General features: G+C 36.8%; 1 protein-coding gene across 1 annotated transcript in view; it reads right to left on the reverse strand.

Moving 5' to 3' along the window:
* The window catches only part of FBXO3 (F-box protein 3), a 32,695-nt gene that overhangs the window by 3,100 nt on the left and 7,956 nt on the right, over positions 1 to 21,639 (reverse strand). Inside the window, exons 4-10 of the mRNA XM_032413889.1 lie at positions 12,858 to 12,972; positions 10,891 to 11,095; positions 9,733 to 9,778; positions 7,303 to 7,387; positions 6,353 to 6,475; positions 4,483 to 4,598; positions 3,164 to 3,354 (exon numbers count right to left, since the gene is read on the reverse strand). Of these exons, the coding sequence (XP_032269780.1) occupies positions 3,164 to 3,354; positions 4,483 to 4,598; positions 6,353 to 6,475; positions 7,303 to 7,387; positions 9,733 to 9,778; positions 10,891 to 11,095; positions 12,858 to 12,972 (881 nt within the window). The remainder of the gene's footprint in view (positions 1 to 3,163; positions 3,355 to 4,482; positions 4,599 to 6,352; positions 6,476 to 7,302; positions 7,388 to 9,732; positions 9,779 to 10,890; positions 11,096 to 12,857; positions 12,973 to 21,639) is intronic.

The following is a 21,639-nucleotide window of genomic DNA, read 5'->3' on the forward strand; positions in this document are numbered from 1 at the left end:
ACACAGATAAGAATGGAAATAAGTAAGCAGCAGGAACCTCTAAAGTGTCCAAAAGCAAACAACAAACCACCTAGAGCAAGAAAAGGCTTAAGAGAAACCAAAAGTATATTTTGTAGTGACATTCAAAGTATAAAGCAAAAGGAAGTATTAAGTACAATAATTATCATATGGTTAGGGCACAAAAAAGAAGAACAATTCAGTTTCCATATCAAGAAAACTAGTATTTCAACAGGAAAGGTACAATACAAATACAACACCATACAAATACAATCCCCACTGCCTCTTTCATGTTGATTAGAAGTAAGTCCAGAATTCTCATTTCTTTGTATTGATATCTCATCCTTGAGAGAGAAACATTTTCCACAAGGCAGGTCAAAATTTTATATGCGTATTTGTGGTTGGGAGGAAATTAAAACTCTAAATAAGTAAGAACATAGTTAAGAGGGTTGAACATGTAATGAGTTTATTATTATAATTTAAAATTATAAATTTAAAAATTGTAAACTTTAAAAAAAGAGTAAGTAAATACTATAAAATTTCTCAGTTTTCATTTCTAACATGATAAATACTGACATAACCCACATCAACAAAAGTTCTTTGGAGTCCTCAACAACTTTTAAAAGCTTAAGGGAGCCACGAGACCAAAATGTTTGAGAACTGCTATCCTAAATTAAAGACTACTTTATACCCACCCTAACAAACATTAAAAACAAGTCTCACCAGGATCAAGCTGACCCCATAGTAACTTAACTGCCTGCCCAAACAAACCTCAACATTCTTTACACTGTAGGTCAGGAATATTAGCAATTTTAGGACAAGAAATATTATCAAAGAGAGAGATTTCATAATAATAAAAGAAAGCACTTCATTAAAAAGACATAATCATCCTAAGCATATCTGCATATAATTATAGAGCTTCAACACACATGAAGCATATCTGATAAAATTTAAAAGAGAAATAGACAAAACTGTAATTATGGTTGGAGATTTCAACAATCATCTTTCAGAGAACAAGGACCAAAAAAAAAATAATAATAATAATATATAGAAGACTTGAAAAACTGTCAACCAATTTGAACTTTCATTTATAGGTAATATTCCCTCAATTAGCAGAATATACATTCTTTTCAAATACACAGGGATTAGTAATCAAGACAGACCATAATGCTGGGACATAAAACCTTTAAAAGGATTGAAATTACACACAGCGAGTTCTCTAACCATAACAAAATTAGAAATCAGTAAACAAAAGTTAACTGGAAAACCTCCAAATGTTTGAAAATTAACACATTCCTAGAAAAGTTACAGATCAAAATTAAATTACAAGGGAAATCCCAGAATATCTTGAATTAAATGTTAATGAAAACAACACATCAAAATTTATGAAATACAGCCAAAATAGTGCTTTAGAGAAAAGAAAGGCCTAAAATTAATAATCTAAACTTCTACCTAAGAAGCTGGTAAAAAAGCAAATGAATCCCAAAGTAAGTAGGAGGAGAGAAATAAAGAAAACCACAGAAATCAATGAAATAGAAAATCAGGAAACAGTAGAGAAACCCAGTGAAACCCAAAGTTGTTCTTTCAAATGACTAACAAAAGAGATAAACCCCTTAGGTAAACTCATCAAGAGAAGATATAAATTACCACTATTAGGAGCAAAAAAGGACATATGACTATAGTTCTTATGGCCATTAAAAGGATATCAAGGGAATATTATAAATAATTTTATGTCAATAATTCAACATTTAGACAAAATGGACAACTTCCTTGAAAGACACAAATGACCAAAAGTGGAATAAGAAGTAGGAAATATATGAAAGAAATTAAACTATTTCAAACTTTCCCACAGAGAACTCTAGCCCCAGATGGCTTCACTAATGACCTATATCAAACATTCATGGATGATAACCAATCTCAGACAGAATCTGGACTAGTCAAAAACAGGAGACTGTTATAAGAAGTAACAAATTCCTAGTACTGGAAATATACAGTAGAAAGTACTCCTGCACTGGGAGGGAAGCTAAACTTCACTTCCAAACCCAGACGGTAGATCCTTTTCACCAGATATGCAAGCATAATGGCCTAAAGTCTCATATCATCCTTCTCTTTCCAAACTGGAGTTGGGAATGTGTCAGCTCTGGGTCAGACTAATCCTATGTCCATCTTCCCAGGAGCCAGAGGGCCCTTTCTGAACATTCAACACCTACCACTCAGTCACATTCTGGATATATGAGTCATAATTTATTTCTATTGTATAGCAGGAGCCTCATAATTCTCTTTATTCATTTTATAATCCATAAGATTAGGGTACTGCCACTATCATAAAGTAATCCTAAAAGTGAGATTTTAAAATTATACCTAGTTGACTTAGGAAATGATCCCAAAGAGAGATGACTACAAAGAGGATTTAACGGGTAGACTTGCACTTTTAGTAGTCTCTCTCTAGGACATTTGTTATTATTATACAAAATTGGGATTTTTAGCAAAAACACTGCATGAAATTGCTTTTCTAATCTTAATGAAATAAAATAAAGCCTATTTTAACTGGTCTAGTGTGGTGTTTCTCATTAGGCCACAGAATTTTTTTTGGAAATAGTGGAAAAGAGGCTGAACCTTTAAAACCAGTAACCTCTCTACATGATACTATGATGGTGGATACGGGTCATTATACACTTGTCCAAACCCAAAAAACGTACAACACCAAGAGTAAACCCTAATGTAGACTATGGACTTGGGGTGATTATGATGTTCCAATGTAGGTTCATCAACTGTAACAAAAATACCACTCTGGTGGGAGATTGATGATGAGGAAGGAAGTCTGTGCGTGCATGGGGGTGGGGGGTATTTGGAAAATTTCTGTACCTTCTGCTCAATTTTCTATGAATCTAAAACTGCTAAAAAAAAATGACATCTATTAAAAACAAACAAAAAAAACAAAAAACAGCTAAACAGAGTAGAGTTATTCTGATTGAAGTGTATGGAGTCTAGCTTATTATCCACCACCCCCACATATTCACATGGCCTCCCACGATATTTCCTCAGAATCTCTAGGGTTCTCTGGAACACCATTTATAAACCATTTGTCTGGCTAATCAACAAAATCCCTCTGTGGAGTTAATTCTACAAAGCATGGAAATCAGTCCCAGAGGAAAATTTAACTCACCAATCGGGCTATAGACACCCTGAATGTTGGACAAGCCATATGGAATCGGGGAATAGCAACATTAAAGATCTTGTCTTTAAAGTAAAGAAAATGGAAGGTATAATATCCTTCCATATATCCTGATGTTGTAGAAAATGTGGTACAACTTGTGTATTCATATACCCGACCTGGGCTGATGATTGGAAATTCACCTGCAGAGAAAACAGTAATAAGAAACCAAAGTATAAAACTCAGTTCTTCATTATAGCAAATAAGATATGTCCTCTATGAGATTATATAAACTATGTTAAAGTAAATGCACAATTAGAAAAAAAAATCTAAAGCGCCCCGATAATCGAAATCTTTTAAAAAGCTAACGGTCAATGACAACCAGAGCTAACGATGACTGAAATCCACAAATAAGAATCTGTGCTACTGATTTTAACATTTCCCCCAAATTTCAAAAAGATGACCAATATGAAATTTATTTTCTCTTTCTGCCCTATGCCTGGTAACCCTACAGAATATGACAGTGAATAATTATCCAGCTAAAAAAGATGATGAACTTAAGAAGCTAACAAGGAACTCAGGTGACCCACAGAATGGAAAATCAATCCCTGAATAACCGTTTGCTGTAATTTTATTTATTTATTTATTTATTTATTTATTTATTTATTTATTAATTTGACAGAGAGAGACAGCGAGAGAGGGAACACAAGCAGGGGGAGTGGGAGAGGGAGAAGCAGGCTTCCCGCCGAGCAGAGAGCCTGATGTGGGGCTCGATCCCAGGACCCTGGGATCATGACCTGAGCCGAAGGCAGACGCTTAACGACTAAGCCACCCAGGCGCCCCCGTTTGCTGTAATTTTAGAAAAGTTCATGTTTAAGGTACTAAACTAATAGGATAATGATCTTTACACATTATATTTATGAAGCAAAGTATTGGAGTTACAAGAAGCCGAGAATCTATAATATCTTTCATATTGTAAACATAGCTATTAAAAGATACAGTCTTGGAGCGTCTGGGTGGCTCAGATGGTTAAGCGTCCAACTCGTGGTTTCGGCTCAGGTCATGATCTCATGGGTGGTAAAATCGAGCCCCATGTCAGGCTCCAGGCTCAGCAGGGCATCTGCTTGAGATTCTCTCTCTCCCTCTCCCTCTGCCCCTCCTCCCAGTCATGCTCTCTCTCTCTCTCTCTAATAGATAGATCTTTAAATAAAAATACAGTCTTATCCACTAACTACATCGTGCCTTTTCCAAGCTGTATGTCACATATATGCTCTCCAAAATGTCTTAGAGGCACCTGATCTATAAACCCAAATCTTGAGTTACATACATACCAACTACTCCAGGTCCTTGAACTTCTTCTACATCACCTTTAGCATTTGTTATTCTCCAATAGCGACTGTCCAACTGACAAGCCTTCTCAGGAAGTGCATCCTTTGACATTTCAATCCTGGAGAAGGAAATGGGGTGGTAGAGACACAAATCTGACCTGATTTGGTTTCTTTTGCTTAAGAGCTAAATTATTTGGACTAAAGTCTGTGTTAACCACCTATTTCTGAAAGTTCTCAAAATTATGGGCCTGATTAGCTTGACTCTCCCACATAAATGCCTTTACCCAATTTGCACACTTGACTTGCCGAGAATCAACAATAGAATGGGGAACATAAAAATGTATGAACACATTGGTGATAATAATTTTGGGCTCTTCAAGTAAAGATCAATGTACGAAATGCTTCCCAGATAAAGTGCAATAAAAATTTTTAGTTTTCTTTAAAAAAAAATTTTTTTTTTTTTAAAGATTTTATTTATTTATTTGACAGGGAGAGACACAGCGAGAGAGGGAACACAAGCAGGGGGAGGGGGAGAGGGAGAAGCAGGCTTCCCGCCGAGCAGGGAGCCCGATGCGGGGCTGGATCCCAGGACCCTGGGACCATGACCTGAGCCGAAGGCAGACGCTTAACGACTGAGCCACTCAGGCGCCCCTCTTTAAAAATTTTTATTAAAAAACTGAGACTGAAGGCATTTTCCTTTTTTCCATTAACTTCTAGAAAGCTCAAAGAAAAATGTCACCAATCAGTTACTAGGATTACACCTTGACTCTTTCCCAGTACTATTATTTCCCCCCTTTCTCTAGGAATCTGCTGTCTCTTATTTTCTTTTGGAGTACCCTATAAGCAAGTGTCAGTGTTACTATTCTAAGCATGTTTCAATCTTACATAGGATCTGAATTAAACAATTAAAATAACAAACATCTGTACATGTGTAACTGGACATATCAAAGGCTGCATATAATACCAAAATCCTAGGATGCTCCCTGGTTAGTATACATAGCAAAAATAATTCCAGTATGTATGTATGCATATATATGTATTTTTAAAATATCTGTAATATATCATAAATTATATAAAAATATATCTAAAAACAAAGTATTCTTAATATTTTATTTTATTTTATTTATTTATTTATTTTTAAAGATTTTATTTATTTATTTGACAGAGAGAGACATAGCGAGAGCAGGAACACAAGTAGGGGGAGTGGGAGAGGGAGAAGCAGGCTTCCTGCCGAGCAGGGAGCCCGATGTGGGACTCGATCCCAGGACCCTGGGATCATGACCTGAGCCGAAGGCAGACGCTCAACGACTGAGCCACCCAGGCGCCCAGTATTCTTAATATTTTAAAGCAATGAGTTATCTTTATGTCATCGCACAGAGTATTAAAGTGAATTTAATGTTTGTTTTTTATTTAACCAAAGTCAATGCTTAACACCATGCCTAATATACAGGCAGCACCGATAAATATTTATTAGAGTTTTAATCAATATAGATAGCCTAAGTGAAATTTAAAACGCCTGGTTTTATCTTGAACAATTTGATAGCTTCTAAATGCAACTCTTATAGACAGCTTTCATGATGATTATAACTTAGTGCCCACCTCACGAAGTACCTGGCACAATTCTTTAAACACAGTACATTTGCAAGAAATAACTTAAGTAACTTGGAGGTTACTGTAAACTCAAGATACTAGATTATACTAGATTATAAAATTATAAAATTATGTAGTATTATACTAGATGAGAAAAAATTTTGTTATCCACCTTCCTCCACACCTCGGCAAAAAGCTGTCTTTCAAAATATGTCTGATGGACCATGTCAAAGGGAGGCTACACCAACACATCGACAGGCTGTACCCCATTTACATCTCTCACCTGATTCGGTATGTGAAGAAGTAGTGGGGCGGATGGACAGAGCTAAGTTCTGGCAGAAACGATGTAGAAACTGAAACGGTAATGTCCCCAGTTGTTGCCACACACTCTGGATCATGAACATATCTAGATAATTTTAAAACATTAAACATTTTTTAAATCAACTAACTTCAAGTCTATAAGATAAAAGATTTCAAGATACAATGCAAAATAGCTTATATTTTACCTTACGATCAAAAATTTAAACCATATTTGGGAACTTAAAGGTATAGTCCTATGATGCTTAGAAGAAAATTATAAATTACAAGCAAACCAGAAAACCTTGGAAGACTTCAGACCAGTAATGACAGCATCGAGGCTCAATGATCAGTGGTTCGAATAATGATTCAGCAATTAAACTGGAAACTAAAAAGAGCTTATCTCAGTTTTCAGAGCCAGGAAACTTTTGGGACATCTGAAAACAGTGGCTCTGACAATAAAATGTGTTGGTGTGTTATTCTAGAGACCTCTAATTTATAATTAATCTATCATTTCTGCCAACCAGGCTACTGTGAACCAATATGACCTCTAATACTATCTATAATACCTGCATGTTTCATTTATAGATGATATATAATATTCGCCAAGAGTTAACAGTTACTGACTTGCTATTCATGATAAATCCATTAACTGGCAAGCAGTCTTTTCCCCCCCCAAAAAGAAACTATGTATAAAAAGAAACTATACCATAGAGCTATAACTTCGAAATAAAAATCAATTTATTCTCTGGATCCTTCAAGATAAGAAAAATATTGGCTATTCAAGTGTTTGAATGTGGCTTTAAAGTGGGACTAACACAGTGGCACTTAAGATAATGAGAGGTTCTGTTATTAACCTTCTTTGAAACTTCATCTCAAGATGTGTAACTAATGTTTTTTTCTGATTTACAATCATTTTAGTCCTGAGTGAAATACCTGAAAATTTGGTCTCTGATGATTGGGAAACCACCCGATACAACATTGCTGACATAAGAAGTAAACCAGTCAGTAAAAGTAGCACCTATAAACCAGGAAGGGGTGGGGAAGAAGAAAAGGACAAATAATTTTTGTAAAATCTATACAGGAAACAATGATAATTTCTCTATGCTTAAGATACGAGATCAAAACTATAAACACTTATAATTCTACTAGTCCATTATCAGGTCAATTTCTATTCTCAATTCTATCCATCTCATTCCCAACTACCTTGCTAGGGAACCCTCCATCTACCTTCAAACTACTTTATACATTTATAATTAAATAACAGATTTAAACTTTATTTTGTGCTGGTACAAGAATGAAAAGCCTTCTTCTGTCTGTAATTTCTAGAACATACGGAACAAAGGAGATACACATACAGCTATGTCTAGGAAGAAACTACAGGAAAAATATCAGCACCTATCCTCAGACAATCAGGGTATATACCCTTGGCCCAGGTACCTCCTGACTCATGCATAAAATTCTGGCAGAAGCCAGGCTCAGCCCGGGCATCTAACAGGGGTATGGCACTGTACAGTTCTGGGCATCAAACCAATCCCAAAGTAGTCTAGTTGCACCACGGCAGATTCAAATGCAGAGTGGTTCTCCATATTCTCAGTGACCAGCTCAAAGTCCAGTCCAGACCAGACCACACATTCGTGATCTAGTGAGTGGATCACTGGACAAGTATTTACATGAATTATGTTCACCCCTTCTAGGTAAAACAACATAACTTTCTCAGACCCCCACATCTATTATTAATACAATCAGTGCCTGGCAATATTAGTCCCTGAATCAATGTTATTCACTGAATTTCTCTGTAATCTTGTTTCTATTAACAAGGTTCTCACACTCTGCCATGCTGAACATTGGAGCTAAATTTATAGTATTTACTTATTATTCTATTTAGGGAATAATAGAAGATACAATTTAAGCTTGGGTCTTAGGGTTTATAGCTTTAAAATTTTAAAGGCATCAACCAAGAGAAGGTAAGCTACAATAGTTGGCTCTTTTCTCAACATCTACTAATGAATGGCCAATTCTAATCCTTTAATTATTGAATGTTCTATTTAAATGATTACCTACCATCTATCCACTCTGAACAAGATACTAAAGAGGCACATGAATAAGGTCATTAAAATTCATAGAAGCTACAATTTTGTTTTTAAAACTAGTGATTTCCCTATAAAGTTTAAAACATCATTTTGTATATTTCCTGGAATAAAATGTTACAGTAAAAAAACCACAAATTTTTCATGGTTTACATAAAAATGAAATTGGCATGGGGTATTTTAAGGTACCTTAATTTATAATAATACACACCCAAGTGTGTTCTTTAAAATGAGGACAGTCTTTTCTATGCAGTCTTCACCACTCAACTTACCTGAACACAGATTCTAGTTTTTTCAAATATCTATTAATAATTCACTGAATACCAGGAGATTCCATCTTGTGTTTTACCAAAAATTCCAAGAGTGTCAAACTTCGTTGAATCAAGCCGGATTTTTATACATCCCGAGGTAGTTTACCTTTTAAAGTAAGCCTGTTACCTTGCCATCTCTTTGGTAGCACTAGGGTTTTATCAAGGCAGCTTAAAGGAAGCCACTTTCTTGTCTCTCCTCCCAGCACTAACATCCCATTTCACCTCTCCTCCCTCAGTGCATCTCAAATCTTTTGCTTTGCTCTCTTATTGCAGGAGAAATCCCAGCTACCAGAATAGTATTCATCAGATCTTAGAACCTGCTGTAGCGGTGGAGCCTTCCACACCATGTCAGAGCAGCACCAAACCAAGAGTAAGAAACTCACAGAGCGTAGCTGGATGAACAGCAAAGGGGTGAGCTGCAATTGCAAACAAACTGGATTGTTCTCAAAATCCTATGAGAAATATCTTGGAAGGCCAAGAAAAAGTAGTTGAGCCAAAGAGTTCATGGAGCCCAGTTTATACTGGTCTCTGAAGACTGCTGTTCTGAGATCTCTAGTGATTTATCAGTATTTTCCCATCATCGGCACCACAAACTTTATAGGTATAAAGTTGTTTTATCTATCTGTCTCCAATTATGTATTAACATGATTGATGGAAAATGCATGCAATGTGTAAGGTAACTATATACATACTCACAGTAATTCTATTCATTCTCCTGTTCTACAGCAAAGTCCTAAGAGCACAAGATTATATAGGGCATGGCTTTTTTTCCAAGTAGAAAACAAATTCACACAAAGTACAAGGGCTATTCAAATGAGAGCCTAGATACAGTATTTTATAAACCAGCAAACTTTAAGAAAGACAAGTATAAATTGCCAGCTGATCAAGTAACTGCAAAATTTTTACCAATTTAATTTTTTTAACCAGGAAGAAGAAAGGAAAAGGAAGACTATTTTTTCTCCTACCTATGATAAACATGTCAATAGCAGCTGGATTCCGAGCCATTTGGTCCTAGGTGAGAAAAAGAATATTGTAATTGAGAAAAAGACATTTTACTTAATTTCTCATTGTTCATTATCTGTATCCTTCCCTGGAGACAAGGCAGAATAGATAAAAATAACAAGTGCTCTAACCAACACTCGGACATTACTCATACTTTTCAGTCCCTGCTCTTATGATTTCTATATTTAGGTCCTTTCTAAAAAGAAGAGTGCCAGGCACTTCTCAGTAACAGTTAAAAAACACTTATGTACTGCGATTACGGTTACAGCGAACTAAAAAATTACCCTTTAGTTGGGAAGTTAAGGTAAGATGATATATATGCCTATTAAGAAAGGGCTTTAGATTCGGAGTCAAGAGACCTGAACAATTCTAGGTTGGTCACTTCTCTCACTAAGCCCTCATCCTACAATCTTACAGAGGTATCAAGTGAAAAATGAGCTAAAATGCATGAAAATATTTAGGAAAAAAATAAAACTATGAAAGCTCTTTAAATATTTCCAATGTTATATGGAGTCACATGTCTCGGGTATCTATGATTTTCTATTTTAAATTCCTCTTTTAAGTTAAAAGTTCACATTTTGGCAAAAATGAAGCCAGAAGATCTACAACTGAGAAATTACAAAGAACTGAAGAAATAAGAATGAAACCAAATACCACATTTTCTGTGATCATATTTAAATCTTAACAAAAGCCTCCTAAAAATGGATCCACACTTCAGCAACTCAACTATGTAATGAAGAGTTTAAAAAGTTTCTATTGCACTCAGAACTTGAGTCAAATGATGTTCAAAAGCTAAATTTTTTAAGTTAGAAATGTATATTATAATTACTTCAACAAATCACTTTAGTTTTTCTTAAACTTAAATTGCCTTAACATGTATCACAGCCTTCCCTCTGTGTGCACAATGGTTTGCATTGTTTGTCCACAGGTAAAATTTTCCTTTGGCATTCCATAATGTCAGAATATTATGACTGAATATTAGCCCTCTAATTAGATGGGTCTATAATCAAATTGTATAATGCTCTATGCCCATTCTACAGCCCTGAAAACTCCTACTGCACACATTTATACACTCATCAGAACATATCTTATAGCCGCATTTAAACACCCTTCCTACTTACTGGACATTGGTAAAAAACTTCATTTTTGTTTCGGCCCTCCGCAGCTTCCACTGCTATGTACTGACTCAAACCAGTATGTATGCAAAAAGTTAAAGGGAGACAGTATTTCAGTCCCTGTCTCTGCTGGAAGCCTCCAGCGGCTGTATCGACGTCTAACAAATCCTCCGAACGATAGTGATTGGACAGCGCCATACTTCCCAACAACCTGAGAGCACAGACAAAAATTTAATCAATTTCAGTGCCAAACAAACAGCCGTGCTTCATCTTTTTGATGAATGATAATTTCCTACTGACAGCTTTATAAGAACTGATTAACATGTCAATCACCAAAAACATTACAATTTCTTTACATTCAAACTCGAGTGGAAAGATTCTGATTTAACTTAAAAGCCTAAATGTCTAAAATGTCTAAAAAGCCTTTTTAAAAGAAAAATAGTTTACTGCTTTCAAGACTATCTTGCTGGGATATACTGATTTGCTAGTGTTTTGCTATATATGCATGTGCGACTATTTTAAAGTTTAAAGGGGTAAAACTCTGATACCTTTATCTTGATACAACTTTTAGCTTATCCTATCCTCCCAGACAATATTAATGTAAATCAATCTAAACCTTGCCCAAATTTTCATAAACTTGGGATGCATGGGGTCTAAACTGATCTCATTGCATATACATGACAACAAAGGTATTGGTCCTTGATGGAAGGAATCCTTGATGATAGGATTCCTATCCTAAAGTCTCACTGTTTAGACTGTGGATAGATATAAATCCCTGCGTAGAAATTATGACCTGGGGGCGCCTGGGTGGCTCAGTCGTTAAGCGTCTGCCTTTGGCTCGGGTCATGATCCCAGGGTCCGGGGATCGAGCCCCACATTGGGCTCCCTGCTCAGCGGGGAGCCTGCTTCTCCCTCTCACACTCCCTCTGCTTGTGTTCCCTCTCTTGCTGTCTCTGTCAAATAAATAAAATCTTAAAAAAAAAAAAAAAAAAGAAATTATGACCTGTTTGTCGTGTCAATTCTGGGCAACTCTTTTAATAAAGTTCTCTCTTATTTGCTCTTGAGATATGACAATTTTTCAATTTTTGTCAAGTTTCAGTTCAATAGGGAAAAAAAACTAGAAAAAAACAGCTAGTAATTTAGGCATATCTCATCCTAACTGCCCAATATTTGATTTCTGCATACTACCTTATAATCTCAGGATGATCACCCTGTAGTCACTCAACCCTGATCTAAAATGGTAACAAGGCCTCATATGATTCTTCACACACAAAGAGACACCATGTTCCATTAAGAACAATGCAAAGTTCTCCCTAAGTTCTTATGAACATTTCATGAGTGCAACGTCTCTTTTATGAAATAGCTTAATTTCATAAAAGAACAAAAGGAGTAGGCCCAAAGTATATAGCTTTCAACACTGTGAATGAATTTGACAGCTACTGTATGTCTGCTTTTGCCAAAAGGTTCCACAATGAGTACTTCCTCTTAAAAATAGGCCACTCAATTACAAGCTATGCCTGAATAGGACAAAAATCTATTTTCTTTAGTGTATGTAGCTCTGAATAAATTATTGCTTTTTACATGTATGGTACACAGAATTTACATCAAGCTCTCCAAAACAATTTACCTGGCCTATAATAGGATAAAGACCTCAAGGGTTCTGAACAGTTTTAGTTAAAATATACTCGCACACACATCCACCCTATATACCACAGGACGCACCCCAACCCCAACCAGACTTCATTTTAAGTATAAAGATGCATTGATAAAAATGCTGTTTTTATGAGACGTATTTATTTTGGGAAAATCAAATTCAAGCAATAGATTCTGTCTTTTGGATTCTTATAAGGAAGAAGAGGGAATTCCTATACTCCTTTAATCTGTTAAGAGTAACTACAAATTGTATTTGTTTATTTTCATTCTGGGAAATGACGTGTGTCACTAAAAATAACCCAAATGGCAAACATTCTTACCCAGGAACCACTAACTTCTGCCCATTGTGGATACGATACGAACATCGATAATCATCAGGAAGCTTGCAACCAATCTGAGCTTCCACAGCATCTAGGTCTTCCTCTCGAGCACCCTCTGCAAATGCACAAAAACGCAAATTATGAAGAAACAATAAGCCTTATAGCTAAGGAGAAATACAATCTGCTGCTAGCCAGTGAAACAATCTTAGAGCAAGTGAATTCTGTCCAAATTGTACTGCTGAAATATAGAGAAATAAATTGAAAATTCAAAGCAACATTTCACTTTGGCTTGGCTCTGACATTTGAAGCACTGAGAAGGAAATTCCTCAGTTTCCTCTCAACAGGGAAAACACTGGCACTCAGTAAAATATGGAAAGGTATGCAGGAGGGAGATGCATTGTAATTATTTCACATTACAATGCAAGGGTATACCTCATTTTTCTTAATCTAAACACTCACATTTAAAACACACTCTCTATTAAAAAAAACTCCCCAGAAGTTCTCTAAACTGATGTTGTTCAAGAGTCTCGACATTGTCTCTTAATGAGAAATATAGGACATAGGTAGGTATAGATTCATACTGTAGGGAAGCCACTAACTTAAATCCAATTTTGCATGTTTGTCAGCTTGCCATCTATTCCAGCTTTAAAAAGCAGGAAGTGATTACAAATACCAAAAGAAGAGATTCATTTCCAGTAATGGTTCACCAGGTGGTTGGAGCAAACCTCTTGCCGAGAACTAGAAAAGCAGAACAACAGAAAATTGGTTTCAAGGCTTTTGGAGAACCTCAAAGACAGTGAGAACTGGGGGAGAGAGGCAGTCACAAGAATTGGGAAACTGAAAGGTTAGCCAGGCCTTTGGAGCAAGCCTGTCTTGGAGGCAATTGCTAATTCTGAAAGCAGACCTGTGGCTGAGAAGCTGAGCAAAACTTACAGCAGCAGTACAGAGAGAATTTTCCAAAATCGATGAAACCATCAAACCATAGATTCAAGAAGCACTATAAACCCTGTGGAGAACAGTTATAAAGAAAATCATATCGGGGCGCCTGGGTGGCTCAGTCGTTAAGCATCTGCCTTTGGCTCAGGTCATGATCCCAGCGTCCTGGGATCGAGTCCCGCATCGGGCTCCCCCTGCTCAGTGGGAAGCCTGCTTCTCCCTCTCCCCCTGCTTGTGTTCCCTCTCTCGCTGTGTCTCTCTCTGTCAAATAAATAAATTTAAAAAAAAAAAGAAAAAAGAAAGAAAAGAAAATCATATCTAGGCACATTATTGGGAAACCGCTGAAAATCAAAGACAGAGAAATCTTAAAAGGAGCCAAAGAAGGGGAAAAGCCATACAGTCACTTTGAAAGGAACAACAATAAGACTAACAGCTACATTCTCAACAGAAACAATAGAAGGCAAAAGAAGGATAGCTTCAAAGTGGTAAAAAAAAAAAACCTGTTGGGCGCCTGGGTGGCTCAGTCGTTAAGCACCTGCCTTCGGCTCAGGTCATGATCCCAGGGTCCTGAGATCGAGCCCCACGTTGAGCCCCACGTCGGGCTCCCTGCTCTCCCTGCTCGGCAGGAATCCTGCTTCTCCCTCTGCCTCTTCCCTCTGCTCATGCTCTTTCTCTCTCTCTCAAATAAATAAAATCTTAAAAAAAAAGTTATTAAAAAAAAAAACCTGTTGACTAGAATTCTATATCCACTGAATATGTACTTCAAAAGGGTAGATAAATACATTTTTGAACAACAAAAAAAATCTGAAAAAATTCAGCAGTAGTAATCCCTCATTTAAAAAAAATACTAAAAGGAATTCTTCAGGTAGAAGAAAAATGATCCCAGATGAAAGCATGAAGATGCAGGAAGAAATGAAGAACAATGAGAAAAGGTAAAAATGGAGGTAAATCTAAAATAAAATTGAATATATAAAATAATAATAATGTTTTCAGGGATAGAAAATACGTTCAAAATTAAAATCACAAAAACTATAGTGTGAAAGGCAAGAGGGTGATAATTGAGTATTCTAAGGTTCTTTTATTGACCAGGAAGTGGTAAAAATAAAAATTTACAATAAATTTTAATTAAGTCAGAGATGCATCATTTAATCTCTAGGGTAAATCACTAAAAATGATAAATAAGAAAGGGAGGTACAGAATAAAAGATAATTAAGAAGAACAGAAAAAAAGGAACACTTGCTCAGGAGCACAAATAAAAAACAAATAAGAACACAGTATATTGGGGCGCCCGGGTGGCTAAGTCATTAAGTGTCTGCTTTCGGCTCAGGTCCTATGGGATCGAGCCCCGCATCGGGCTCCCTGCTCAGCAGGAAGCCTGCTTCTCCCTCTCCCTCTCCCCCTGCCTGTGTTCACTCTCCCACTGTCACTCTCTGTCAAATAAATAAATAAAATCTTTAAAAAAAAAAAATTTAAAAAAAGAACACAGTATATTTAAACTCAAATACATTAGTAATTACATTAAATATAAATAAATGAAATAATCTAATATTAAAAGACTGACCAGATAAAAAACACAATCAGGTACAAGAGGCACATCTTAGAGATGTAGATATGTAAAAGAAAGTTAAAATAGCTGTACTAAAATCACTAAAATAGACCTTAAGACACACAGCATTATCAGAGGTAATGGACGATTTTTTAAAATGGCAAAAAAAGTGCACCTAATAACCCAACTTCAAAACATATTTTTTAAAATAACAGAACTAAAATGGAAAAAAGATGTATCCACAACCATAGTTATTAGTTTTCTATTGCTCTACTATTAGCAGCTTAAAACAACATGCATTTATTATCCCATAGTTTCTGAAGGTAAGAAGTCTGGGTATGACTGAACTGGATCCTCTGCTCGGGTCCCACAGGCTAAAAACACCATGTCAACTGTGGCTGCTATCTCAGGTTATGCATCTTATGCTTGGGGTCCTCATCCAAGTTCACTGGTTATTGTCAGAATTCATTTCCTTGCAGTCGCCCAACTGGGGCCCTCCGCTCCTAGAAACTACCTGCTATTCTGTATCACCTGGCCCTGAGCATAACATGCCAGCTTGCTTATTCAAAGCCAACAGGAAAGACCCATGCTTCAAAATCTCTCTGCCTTCTGGAAGGGCCCAGTTTTTAAGGGCTCACCTGATTAGGTCAGGCCTGTTCAGGATAATTTCCCTTTTGATTAACGATTAACTCAAATTCAACTAATTTGGGACCTTAATTACATCTGCAAAGCCCATTCACCTTTGTCATCTATTACCTAATAACAAGAGTGAAATCAATTATATCCACAGTACCACTCACACTCAAAGGAAGGCTATTATTACACCAGGCATGTACAGCGAGGGTAGGAATCTTTGGAGCTATCTCATAATTCTGCCTACCACACTGATAAGTTTTAACATACCTCTCTCAGTAACTAATAGAACAAGTGGACAACAAAAAACAAATAAAATAAAATAAAATAAAATAAAATAAAATCAGTAAGAGTACAAAAGATTTGAACAAGACTAACATTTTTTGCCTAAATTATATACATAGTACTGAATCCAACAATTGCAAAATATACATTCTTTTCAAGTGTACAAGGAACATTTACCAAGAGAGATTATATGCTGAACCAGAGAACAAATCACAACAAATTTCAAATGACTGAACTTATATAGAGTATATTCTCTGATCCCAGCAGAACTAAAGTATAAATTATATTAAGAAAATTACAAAAAAAACCCCCAAATATTTGGAAATCTAGCAATACATCTCTATATAAACCTGTGAGTCAAAGAAGAAATCAAAAGAAATCAGAAAATATTTTGAACTGCATGTTAATGAAAATACAACATATTAAAACTTATGAGATAAAGCTAAAGTTATGCTTAGAGGGAAATTTATAGCAAAAGCTATTGAAGAAAACAAAGCCTAAAAATTTATGATCTAATCATCTCAAGTCAAGGAAAATGCCACAGTAAACTCAGAAAGAATCAGAGAAATTAATGAAATAATAAGAAATGAATATACAGAACTGACAAAGGCTAAGCCAGTTCTTTGAAAAGGCTAGTAAGATTAACCCCTACCAGCATGTGACTCTCGATCTCAGGGTTGTGAGTTCAAGCCCCACACTGGGTGTAGAGATTACTTAAAATAAAATCTTAAAAAAATAAATTAGTAAATAAACAAATAAAATTTTACCTAATTTACGTGTTCTTTTTTCCTAATTATCAAACTTGGGAAAATTCCCAAGAAGTCCACCAATCCTCAATAAACACTCCTAAAAATAAAAATTTCACAATTTCTTTCTGGATCTCACTCGCAACAGGGCCATGGCTAAGGACACAAGTATCAGCCTCGCTGCACAGCTTGCCAGAAGCCGTGAGTCAGCCTGCTCCCACCAGAAGACTGGAAGCAAGTCACCCATCTACTTCATGGCTCAGGTTTTGCACTGGAGAAATTGAAAATAAAGCACCTGCCCCTGTTTTATGTAAAAAAAAAAAAAAAAAAAAAAAAAAGAACGAAAAAAAAAGATTAACCCCTACCTAGTAAGACTGATAAAAAAATAACAGAAAAAGCACACGAGAGGCGCCTGGGTGGCTCAGTTGTTAAGCGTCTGCCTTCGGCTCAGGTCATGATCCCAGGGTCCTGGGATCGAGCCCCGCATCGGGCTCCCTGCTCAGCGGGAAGCCTGCTTCGCCCTCTCCCACTCCCCCTGCTTGTGTTCCCTCTCTCGCTGTGTTTCTCTCTGTCAAATAAATAAATAACATCTCTAAAAAAAAGAAAAAGCACAAACAATATCAGAAATGGAAAGGTGAAATCACTACAGATCCAACAAGCACTACAAAGGTAAATGGATATTATAAAAAACTTCACAGCAATGTATTGGAATATGTAAATAAAGTGGACAATTTCCTAGAAAAATACTCAAGTTTACATAAGAATAAGTAGAAAATCTGAATAGTCCTATATCTAATAAAGAAATTGCATCTTTAACTTAAAACCTTCCCACAATGAAAACTCCAGAATTGAATGGCTTCACTGGTGCATTCTATGAATAATTTAAGCAAGAAATAATATCAAGCTTACGTAAACTCTTCCAGAGAACAGAAAAAGAAGTAACACTTCCTGACTTGTTTTATAAAGCCAGCATCATCTTTTTTTTTTTTTTTTTTTTTAAAGATTTTATTTATTTATTTGACAGAGAGAGACACAGCGAGAGAAGGAACACAAGCAGGGGGAGTGGGAGAGGGAGAAGCAGGCTTCCCCGCGGAGCAGGGAGCCCGATGCGGGGCTCGATCCCAGGACCCTGCGATCATGACCTGAGCCGAAGGCAGACGCTTAACGACTGAGCCACCCAGGCGCCCCTAAAGCCAGCATCATCTTGATACCAAAACCTGACAAGAACATTTTTAAGATGGAAAAATTACAGGCCAAAGTTTCTCATGAACATAGATGTAAAAATCCCAATCAAATACTAGCATATCAAATCCAACATTCAAAAAGGAATTTACAGGGCGCCTCGGTGGCTCAGATGGTTAAGCGACTGCCTTCGGCTCAGGTCATGATCTTAGGGTCCTTGGATTGAGTCCCGCATCGGGCTCCCTGCTAGGCGGGGAGCCTGCTTCTCCCTCTGCCTCTGCCCCTCTCTCTCTCTCTCTGACTCTCATGAATAAATAAACATTTAAAAAAAAAAAAAGGATATTACAGCCAAAGTTAACTTTATTCCAGAAATGCAAAGTTGGTTTAATATTCAGAAAAAATCAATGAATACAATTCGGGACATTAACAGAATGAAGTAGGAAAATCATGTGATAATCACAAGGTTGGAAAGTCACTTGACAAAAATTCAAGGATCCATTTAAAACACAAAAACAAAAACCCTCTCCACAAACTAGGATCAGAAGAGACTTTCTTCAATGTGATACAGACTATCTATTAAAAAACCTACAGCAAACATCATTTAATTTTTTTTTTAAACATTTGATTTCTTTCTCTGACAGAGAGAGACACAGCGGGAGAGGGAACACAAGCAAGGGGAGTGGGAGAGGGAGAAGCAGGCTTCCTGCAGAGCAGGGAGCCCGATGTGGGGCTCGATCCCAGGACCCTGGGATCATGACCCGAGTCAAAGGCAGACGCTTAACAACTGAGCCACCCAGGCGCCCCAGCAAACATCATTTTTAAAGGAGAAGTGCTGAAAGCTTTTCCTCTGTGATCAGAAAGATAGGACACTCATTATCATCATTCCTATCCAATACTGTACTGAAGGCCCTAGCCAGTGCAGTAAAGCAGGAAAAAAAATGACATGAAAATGGGAAAGCTAGAAATAAAACTGTCATTATTCAACATCCTTAGGGAAATGCAAATTAAAACTACCACTACATATCCACTAGAAAGGCTGAAAAAAAAAAAAAAGACAACATTAAAGTTCTGGTGGGAATGTAAAGTTTTAGAACCACTTTGGAAAATTAATAGTATCTTTTGCAAGTTTAATATAAGCATACTCTACAACCCAAGAAACTCAATCCTAGATATTTACCTAATGGAAGTATGCTCATATGTACATCAAAAATTATTTGCAACATTATTTATAATAGCTAAAAAGCTAGAGACAACCCAATATCCATCAACAGTAGAATGAATCTATAAATCATAGTCTACCCATATAATGGTAGACCATACTCACGACAAAAATGAACAAACTACTGTTACACACAACACAGCTGAATCTCACAAACAAAACAAAAAATTCACACAAAATATATACTTAATCATGCAAATTATATAAAGTTCAAAAAGAGAGAAAACTACTCAGTGGCATTAGCATTCAGGATAGTGGTTACTTCTGAGAAAGAAGGAAGATTCTAGGTACAGAAAATCATTCTACTTCTTGACCTGGAGGGTGTTACAATGGTCATGTTTACGTTGTGATAATTTACCGAGCTGTACACTTAGAATCCACACACATTTTTGTATGTTAGTTAACATCACTAGTGATGGCATGTGGATATCACGTGTCCCTAGGTATGATGTGGTAAGAGGGGCACTTCACCTTTGTGGTAATCTTTCTAAAAGCCCATTACTCCAATCTAATCATAAGTAATACTTCAGACAAAGCCAATTTGCGGAATATTCTACAAAATACCTGACCAGTACTCCTTCAAACTGTCAAGATCATGCAAGACAAGGCAAGACTGAGAAACTGCCACACACCAGAAGACACTAAGGAGACATGACAACTAAATGCAATGTGGTATTCTGGATTGAATTCTGGAATCCAAAAAGGATATTAATGGAAAATGTGGCGAAATCCAAACGAAGTCTGGAGTTTAGTTAATAGTAATATGCCAACAAAAACTGTAGCTTTGACAAACGTCCCACAGGGAGATACGTTAGGGGAAACTGAAACTACGTAAGGGGTGTACAAGAACTCTCTGTACTGTCTTTGCAACTTTTCTGTAATCTAAAATTACTCCAAAATAAAAAGTTTATAAATAAAAAAGTTTAGTACAAAAGAAAACAAGCTGAATAGCTGCCTGAGCCAGAAATCGATGAGGAAAGAAACTAATATTGGTATGGTCAGTGCTACATGTTGGACATTAGAACATTAAGAAACTAAGAATTTCTTGAAGAGACAGCTGGACAGAAAAAAGTAAAACAACAACAAGAGAAAAATATAAGGAAATACATGTTTACAATACAACAAAATCAAGGTTTAGAGGGGCATCCTGTTAATAGGAGAATTTGGGAGCCACCCAGACCAGGTTCAAATCTCAGCTCTACCACTTACTAGCTCTGTGATCTCTGGCAAGTTATTTCACCTCTTTAACCCTGTTTCATCTGCAAAATGGGGGATAATACTACCTACTTGAGACAATTATCCTGAGGATTAAATAAGCTCTCTCTGCTTAATAAAGTGCTTTCCTGGCACTCAATAAATGTTCATTTACTTTCCTTGCCCCTTAGCCTACTTCTGTGAAAAAGCAGGGAAGAGGTTACCAGGAGTTACCCATCACTTCCTAGTTATGGGACCTTGTGTAAGTCACCTAAAACTCCTGAGCCTGTTCCTTCACCTGTAGAATGAGGGAACTAGTATAAATCAGGGATTGGCAAACCACAGCCTGTAGATCAAATCCCAGCTTGCCGCCTGTTTCTGTAAATAAGTTTTCTTGGAACACTGCCATCCCCTTTGTTTAGGTATTGTCTACTGCTGCTTCCCCACAGTAACAGGAGAGTTGAATAGTTGTGACAGAGACTATCTCTCTCTCAAAGACTAAAATATTGACTATCTGGCCATTTAAAGAAAAAGTTGGCTAACCCCTGGTCTAAATGGTCTCAAAGGCCCCTTTCAACTCTAAAGTTCTAAGCCGACATGTAAGGTAAATATGAAATTCGAAGATACATGATATATACCATTAGATAATTCCAAGTTACTCTGTAAAACTTTCCCCAAGTCCAGTGCCTATTTGCTTTCCAAGTTTCCTTTCTATCTCTGCCATCTCCATAACCTTGAGACTGAGTCAAGGACTGTGGCCCTTGAGGTGAACAGCTAGTTCCTGACTCAGTACTACAACTCATAGGCCTGGCATCCCTAGCGTACCCAGCATTCTAGATATCAAACAGCTTTTACCCCATTCCAACTCACGGCAAAACCCCCAGAGAACTGGCACTTGGCAGTAAAACAGGGGCTATCAGGGAAGTCTCTGATAACCTCACCTCCAACCACCAGATACAGAACAGTGAGCAGCAACCACCAGATACAGAACAGTGAGCAGCAAACCTGGGAATGCCAAATGGAGGGAAAAAAAAAAAGGAG

This window comes from Phoca vitulina, unplaced genomic scaffold, assembly GCF_004348235.1.
Source record: "Phoca vitulina isolate PV1807 unplaced genomic scaffold, GSC_HSeal_1.0 scaffold16, whole genome shotgun sequence".
Taxonomy (NCBI): domain Eukaryota; kingdom Metazoa; phylum Chordata; class Mammalia; order Carnivora; family Phocidae; genus Phoca; species Phoca vitulina.